Source organism: Ctenopharyngodon idella, chromosome 4 (assembly GCF_019924925.1).
Source record: "Ctenopharyngodon idella isolate HZGC_01 chromosome 4, HZGC01, whole genome shotgun sequence".
In the NCBI taxonomy this organism is placed as follows: Eukaryota; Metazoa; Chordata; class Actinopteri; order Cypriniformes; family Xenocyprididae; genus Ctenopharyngodon; species Ctenopharyngodon idella.
The window spans coordinates 15,760,296-15,769,082 of NC_067223.1; the positions used below are offsets into that span (position 1 = coordinate 15,760,296).

At 33.9% G+C, this 8,787-nt stretch overlaps 1 protein-coding gene across 2 annotated transcripts in view; it reads left to right on the plus strand.

Annotated features, from left to right (window-relative positions):
- sypl1 (synaptophysin-like 1) overlaps positions 1-8,511 on the plus strand; it is a 454,480-nt gene extending 445,969 nt beyond the window's left edge. Inside the window, exons 2-6 of one of the 2 annotated variants that reach the window (XM_051890737.1) lie at positions 507-2,315; positions 3,293-3,411; positions 5,484-5,688; positions 5,778-5,969; positions 8,014-8,511. In XM_051890737.1, coding sequence (XP_051746697.1) covers positions 2,244-2,315; positions 3,293-3,411; positions 5,484-5,688; positions 5,778-5,969; positions 8,014-8,145 — 720 coding nt within the window. In that variant the 5' untranslated portion in view covers positions 507-2,243 and the 3' untranslated portion in view covers positions 8,146-8,511. Of the gene's footprint in view, positions 1-129; positions 2,316-3,292; positions 3,412-5,483; positions 5,689-5,777; positions 5,970-8,013 lie in introns of those variants that run through there. The other variant, XM_051890736.1, reaches the window with a different exon arrangement.
- Positions 8,512-8,787: the final 276 nt, after the last annotated feature.

The window sequence follows — 8,787 nt, forward strand, 5'->3', positions numbered from 1 at the left end:
TGTATTTTTCTCGATGCAGTGGTCAACACATGGTCATTTGATTTATAAAATGTATTTACTGGTCATATTTTGTAGCAACCATTCATTGCACAACACATGTAGTGCCCTATTTTCTATATAATAACATCCTTTTGTTATTTTCATGTAAATAATCTATAATAAATATATATATTTTTTAAAGAAATATTAAAGTATTATAAAAATTAGAAGTATAATAACTATACATATGTATATAAATATGAGTGTTTAACAATATTTATTTAGGACTTGTTTCGTTATGATCCCGATACCGAACTGAAAGAGCTCCAGCCATAGATATATATGACGTGACGGGTCTTTTTTTTTTTTTTTTGTCCAAAAGCCTTAATAATAATAATAAAAAACAAAGATATGACATCCAAAGTATGTAAGGTAGTACAAATAGATCTCTTTTATTGAATCCAAAAAGGTTTTTATTATATTTTGCTACATATAAAGGTATTTTAAAGATTTTGAAGCGTCAAAAGGTCATTCGGTTTAACCGTCCAAAGACCAATACAGCCATTTCATTTGTGATTAAAATATCTTAAAATGTAATAAATGTATATATTTTTTATTCTGGCATGATTTTATAACATCATATGTCAACATAGTGCAAAATGGTATTAAAATTATGTATAGAGAAAGAATGTCCGGAAAAATGAATTTCATTGATGTCATTTGGAGAAGAAAGGGACCATTTTGGATCAAGTCATGTGGTCAGTATCATGTGACAGGATGTGACATCATTCAGGACCACATGGTCGTGAAGCAAAGTAACTAACTCTCTTTTAACTATTTGAAAAATTCATGTTTTCACTTGTTCATACACATGTCCCGAAACATCAGGTCATTCGGTACAACCGCTATAAAACATGGAAAATGTTGTCAAATTTAAAAAACTTGTACTAAATATAAAATGTTTGACCTTTTGCTAGCTAGCTAGCTAGCTAGATGTTAGCATTGTTTGAAAATATCATTTGATATAACCAGAACTGTCATTCGGTAAAACCGAAATTTTGGTAATGACTTTTTTTGGTGACAAATTTTGTCCATCTTGTAAAAAAAATGACAAAAGCAGTGCTAATTGATTATAAAAACCACATAATCTCATTGTTAACACTTAATAAAACTCCAAAATTAATTATCTCCATTATGTTTTTTTTTTTTTTTCACTTATACACGTAGATTACACATTCGACCAAGTCGATGCGTCCGCCATCTTGGAACGGTCAACATTTCAGATGCTGTCATCAGTAAAAATCAATGAGTTTTCCAAGATGCTACAACATTGCGCAGCCTGTGGTTGTAGAAATCGCCGAGATCTAAAGTCCCTGAAGAAATGAGATAATCTTTCACAGGTGATAATGTGTTGGTCTGTGTTTTTATATGTTTTAACTTAATATTACAGGTTTTTAAACTATAGTAATTTTTTTAATGTAACTTTTTAACCGTTCCAATATGGCGGACGGCTCGCGTATAGCGGTCAAGATCTTGCCAATGCAAGAATATCATGGCCATTATAAGTCTTCCTACATGATTGTTTAAGACATGAAAGGCTACACACTCCGTAGAGTTAAAAGCACTGTTGCTAAATATAGTATAACATGCTAGAAATATAATAATCACAGCAATAAAGATCCAATCATAGACTCTTAAGCATTTGCCTATTTAAATCCAAAAAGAGACTTTTTTGTTGATGTTGTTTTTGGCCGGGTAGTATACATAACACATATACACCGCCATAATTTGCACCCTGAAGAAAGTTATTCAAATTACAAGTTTAGTTTTTGGGTGAACTGTTCCTTTAAGAGACTTGAGAGTTTATAACGGAGCACAGGAATGTCGAGAATCCTTCTCTAGCGTCTCAGAGAATCATATGACTGAAATATTGTTCGCTGGATTGTTTTACACGCGCATCAAAAACCGAGAGAATAAACTATATATTTCGCCTCTTGATGATGTATATTGGATACACACGTCAGATACATATTAGTCAAATCTATTACTAAATACCCTGCCAAAATCAAAACGCTCTACAAAAAAAAAAAGTCTGACCGTTTCTCTTTTCATCTGGATTTACTCTCGCGGAGGAGGAGCAGCATCATTTACCACAGAACCACGTCACTCTGTCAAACCTAGCTTTTTTTTATGAAAACTTGAGACAGCAAGATCCAAACCCCTTCCTTTTTCTTCCTGGAGGATATCTGGGTCGGTGGAAAAAGATGCAGACGGGATTCAGATTAAATTTGACCCCTGTTAAAGAGCCTCTGGGTTTTGTTAAAGTCGTGGAGTGGGTAAGTAAGAAAATCGTTTTCAAGCTTTAACTTCATACGGAGGGCAAAGGCCTTAAAACGCATTTACACGAATGCATTCTTCCATGCAAACCACAGTTATAGTTAATCCATCTACATAAACCAACTTTAACATTTAGCCCAACTACTTTACTTGTACTTGTAGGTTTAGCACTTAATAAAAAAAAAAATTAAAAAAAAACATGTTATATATAACTTTTGCACACGAATTATTAGTGAATAATAACCATGTGGGGTGCATTTTATATATATATAAAATATATCCCAGATATATATAAATCTGGGATTTTTTCCCTTTAAACCTAGAAAAGAAGTGGATAGTATGAATAATCAGGTTTTGTCTATGCATGCTCAAGTGCATACTAAGAAATTATAAAATGTATAACACATATATATGCAAAATGGAAGCATTTTCATTAGTGGTCTCTTAGGACTCCACTGCATATATTTTTCCCTATAAAATGCACATTCCCTCATTCCCTACACCAGCAACTCAGCATGTTTTTAGTTTTCTTTAGCGACCTTCTTACAAGAAGTTCCTCCCTTCTTTATTTCCTCAAATGAATTTGATATTGGCAGGGAAAATGGAGTTACTGACTCAGCTGTTGCTGTCTATAAAGCATAAATCTGAAAGAGAGACAGATGAAAAGTTTCTCTGTTTTGTTTAAAATGCTTCTTGAGAATGAGCTGGCAAACAGGATGTATCATGCAGCGAAAAGAAACATCTGGTGTTGGAAAATGAGCTGGACTTTGGCAGGTCTTCATTTAGCTTAGCAAGGGTTAAACACAATCCCGGAGGGTATCAAAGGTTAAAACTGAGCACAAGATCAGATTAGGATGTCAGATGATTCATGAACATGGGCGGAGAAGAGAATTTATTTCATAGTAACATCTTCAGGTTTGTGCATGTAGGAAACTGAAGATGGTGTTTCCATTCATGATGCTCTCGCTTTCTCCAGCTCACCGCTGTGCTCGCGTTTGGGACCTGTGGAGGATATACTGGCAGAAATGTGGTTTCCATCTTCTGTGACGGAAGCGGGAATGAAACACTCAGTGCCACTTTCACCTACCCATTCAGGTTTGGCCCGACTAATAGAAACTCTTTCCACGGTTATTATTATTAACTAAAACTATTAGAACATTTTTGTAAATTGAAATAAAGCTAAAATAATCTTTGTCTTGGCAACTAACGGAAACTAAACTGAAAATAAAACTGAAGTGGCAATAAACCTATATATATATACTATATATAGAGGTGCACCGATACCGATAGCCAATTATTCAGAGTGATATCTGCCGATACCGATAGTTTGGGGGTTCTGCCTTTTATACCTTCTTTTAAATTAATGATCATTTCATTATAATTAATAATTATTATATTTTTAATATTATATTTTGAAAGAAATGCAAATAAAACTTTATTCTCTCCATTTCATCAACTTGTTTCAGAGTAACTGGTATTATCTATAAACAAACACATTACTCAAATTAATATTAACACACATTAACTAAATTCTGAAGATTAAATTAATATTTCTTAACTTTTTGAATGTTAGTAGTTCATTTAATTATTATTAATATTGAACATCAGACTGGTCGATAGCCGATGATCTGAAAATGTGCTTTTATCGGCCGATATATCGGTGCATCTCTAATATATATATTTAGTGTTGTCAAATTGATTAATCGCGATTAATCCATTTGACAGCACTAATATATATATATATATATATATAATAAAAATGACACAATTACTAAAATTGAAATTCAAATGAAGTTTCGACATTGGCCCAACTAATAGAAACTCATTTCAGGGTTATTATTTTTTAACTAAAACTATTGAACCATTTTTGATCATTGAAATAAGCTAAAATAAAATACAAATATTATATAAAAAACGTAAACTATACGAAACTATACGAAAATTAGTGATGTTGTCTTGGCAACTAACTGAAATTAAACTAAACAAACTAAAACTGAAATAAAAATAAACCTAAATAGTAATATTTTAAATAACAATAATAATAAAAATGACAAATTTAACCCGACTAATATAAACTCTTTCCAGGGTTATTATTATTAACTAAAACTATTAAAAACATTTTTGTTAATTGAAATAAAGGTGAAGTAAAATATAAATATTAGATGGAAAATCTACCTGAAACTAAACTAAAACTGAAATTAAAAATAAACCTAAATAGTAATAATAATAAAAAAACTAATAAAAATGACATAAACATAACACAATTACTAAAAATTAGAGATGCACCGATACTAAATTTCTCCATCGATACCTGATTATTCGGAGTGCCAAAACCGATAACGATACACATAAACAAATACTCAAATTAATATTAACACACATTAACTAAATTCTGAAGATTAAATGAATATTTCTTAACTTTCTGAATGTTATTAATTCATATAATTACTATTAATATTGATCATCAAACTGGTTTCTTAGCATTTTCTTTACACAAAGCACAAATTCAGTGCATTTTCCTGCCCTCTTTTGATTGACAGGATATATCGGCCCTGAATGTTGGCTGTTTTTAAACTATCAGACGATAACCGATAGTGTGAAAATCTGCTTTTATTAGCCGATACCGTTTATTGGCTGATATATCTGTACATCTCTACTAAAAATTCAGATAAAATTTAAATTAAGCTTCGGCAATGAAACACTCATTCAGGTTTGGACCGACTAATATAAACTCTATAAAATAAAACACAAATATTAGAACTAAACAAAAATTAAATCTGAAATAAAATAAACCCAAATAATGGGTTAGAATTATAATGACATGAAACGGAAGTTGAAACGATAGTCTTTTCTTCCCTATTGTGCCGTATATCTGAGTGAAACGGCTTCGCAAACAAGAACAAATGTAGGGCGGGGCTTGATTTTGTCCGTGGGGAATTGATTGGATGGTTGTGGTTTGCTGTTGTTGGATCAGCAAATAAACCTAAATAGTAATATTAAAAAAACCAAAGACTAATAAAAATGACAATAACACAATTACAAGAACTAATATTAAAAACTGGAAATATAAAAATAAGACCTAGTTTAAAATATTAATAAAGACTATAAACAATACTTTCCTCATATCTTCCTATTTTCTCTGTGTTCACATACGTTCATTTGTGAAGGTTAAACCAGGAGCGGCTTGTGGAGAACAACACCACTCTTTGCAACCGCACGGTTGCTGAAACCCATCTGGTAGGAGACTCCTCGTCCTCGGTGGAGTTTTTTGTGGCCGTGGCCGTCTTGGCCTTCCTCTATTCCATGGTGGCTCTGCTGGTCTATCTGGGCTACATGCATGTGTACCGAGACTCAGACTTCGGCCCTATGTTTGTGAGTATGCAACTGGCAGATGAGCTTGAAGTTTACATGCAATGTGTTTCTGTCAGTATGTATAATATTTCTATGTGTTTGTCTGCTAGGATTTTGTACTAACAGCGGCGTTTGCGTTCCTGTGGCTGGTGTGCTCGTCGGCGTGGGCGCGCGGCCTGCAGACGGTGAAGGACGCCACCAGTACGGCTGGCATTGACTCGACTCTGGCGCTCTGTACGGACGGAGATGTCAAATGTGAAGTTACTGAGTATGCCAGCATGAGATCGCTCAATATATCTGTGGTAAGACACAAAATCCCACTCGCATTCTGGGGGGGTAAAATTCACATTTTTGGTGGCGTTCCCCTGGTAAAATTCACATGTTATTTGGGGTCGCTTCAACCTGCGGACATGAAAAACAACCCTCGGCAACAGTGTAAAAGTAGCCCAACTCCACGGGAAAACCGCAGACTTGGCAGCACTGGCCACTTTACAAAACATTTCTCATGGGTTAGAATTATAGTCGACATGAAACAGAAGTTGGAACAATAGTCTTTTCTTCCCTATTGTGACATATATCTGAGTGAAACGGCTTCGCAAACAAGAACAAATGTAGGGCGGGGCTTGATTTTGTCCGTGGGGAATTGATTGGATGGTTGTGGTTTGCTATTGGCTGATCTCATGTGAGTGACAGGTTGCCCCGCCCTCATCATCAGAGAAGAGAAGAGATGTCGCTGCAAGTGGGAGGGGAAGTTATTCTGATTCAAGACTACGAGGCACATGAATTTAAAAAAAATAGTAATAATAATGTTTTGCTGGGATAAATCATTTAGTATAAATGCTGCAATATTCCATAAAAAATAAGAATCGTCAATTTTGATTTGAAAAAATAAAAAAAGGTAATTGCGACTTTTTATCTTACAATTCTGACTTTATGTCTCGCAATTGTGATTTTATCTCACAATTTTGACTTTTCTTGCAATTGCAAGTATATATTTAGCAATTCTTTTTTTTTTTTTCGCAATTCTGACTTTTTTCTTGAAATTGCGAGTTTATGTATCGCAATTCTGACTTTTTTCTCGCAATTCTGATTTCTCTCTCGCAATTCTGACTTTTTCTTGCAATTGCGAGTTTATATATCGCAATTCTGACTTTTTTCTCACAATTCTGATTTTTTTTTTTGCAATTGCGAGTTTATATCACAATTCTGATTTTTTTTTTCTCGTAATTCTGATTTTTTTCTTGCAATTCTGACTTTTTTCTTGCAATTGCGATTTTATATCACAATTTTGACTTTTTTCTTGCAATTGCAAGTTTATATATCGCAATTCTGATTTTTTTCTATTTTGCAATTCTGACTTTTTCTTGCGATTGTGAGTTTATTTATCGCAATTCTGACTCTTTTCTCACAATTCAGACTTTTTTCTTGCAATTGCGAGTTTATATATCACAATTCTGACTTTTTTTCTCAGAATTATGAGTTTATATAGTCAGAATTGTGAGATATAAACTCGCAATTGAAAGAAAAAAGTCAGAATTGTGAGATAAAAAAGTCACAATTATCTTTTAAATTGTTTTATTTATTTTGCGGAAACAAGCTGCCATACCTATTTCACCCAGTAGCAAAAGAAAAAAAATCAACTATAGCATTTCTATGACTTTCCAAAAGAGGGAAAAAAATGTATTATATTGGTCAAAAGAGAAAGATGTCAAATTATCTTTCACTCCTTCAGCTGTTGTTAGAAACACTCGGTCAGCAGTGTTAACTAGTTTCCTGTCATTTAATGCCAAGGTAAGAATAGTGTTATAAATGTACATTAAATTTTAATAACTGTGGAAATGCATTATCAAAGCTTGTGAAAAGGGTCCATCTTTAAGACAATATTAAACAACATTTGCAATGCATTTAATGTTTCATATGCCTTATTGAGACGGAATATTAATGTAGCACAGGACTTTATTCATTGGGATTCATTGCGATTAACTGTTCACGGTCAGCAGGCATTTAAGCATGATTTTTCAAGTCACCTTTATTTATATAGCGCTTTTTACAATGTAGATTGTGTCAAAGCAGCTTTACATTGATAACTGGTACATTGTTTGGCTGCACAGCAGCTCTTAAAAGAATAGTGTCAATGCAGGCAGATCAAAGCACTGTTGAATATCAAATGTCAAGTCAAGTGTCCCCAACTAAGCAAGCTAGAGGTGACAGCGGCAAGGAACCCAAACTCCATCAGGTGGCAGACAAGTGGCAAATTGGTGTTAAAATGGAGAAAAAAAACCTTGGGAGAAACCAGGCTTTTCAGTATGCGTATTATAAATAACTAACTACAAACTTTATTTTCAGGTGTTTGGTTACTTGAATCTTCTCATATGGGTTGGGAACGCCTGGTTTGTGTACAAGGAGACACGCTGGCACTCTCAGAAGGTCAACGCTCAACAAGCGGCGGGACGGGGTCCAGCTCCAGCACACATCTAAACCATAACCATGCCCACTTTAGCCTTTATGATAAATACAAGGCAACAGATTATGCTCGCAGTTTGTCTGCAAGAAAGTGTTAAATTGCATATGGTATTCGTGATGTGATGTTTCTCTCTTCTCCTTCTATGTTTTATATCCTTCACCTTTTGATTTCTTGTGTTTTTGAAGAACGTATTCCTGTGTGTATTATTGCATTTGAAAATTGCAGTTTCATCCTTATTCATGTTTATTTTGCTTTTATATTGTTATCTATGCATTTTAAGCAGTATTAAGCATTTCTAATGGTGCTGGAGGTTTTTCTTTGTTTTACTTCCATTGTTGTTCACGCTTTTTTTAAATGAATAAATCCGACTGTGAAGTGCACTTGGTAGTGTTTGAATATTATGCAGGTCTGATATCTCTTGCTTTGTGCTTCTGGGGAGAAAGGGTGATTTCTTACCCAAATAAATCTGGGTTTCCCTCTGGTATAATAGCGCTTTTGTTTGCTCGCTCATCCTGTGACTTTGCTGATCACCATTTGTCAAAAGAACAAACAAAACACTATCTGGAGCGAATGCCTCAATATGGTAGTTCACTGCTGCAGGTTATTAGAGTGTCAAAAGCGTTTTTAATGTCCTACAGTCTGACTGAACGAGTTTG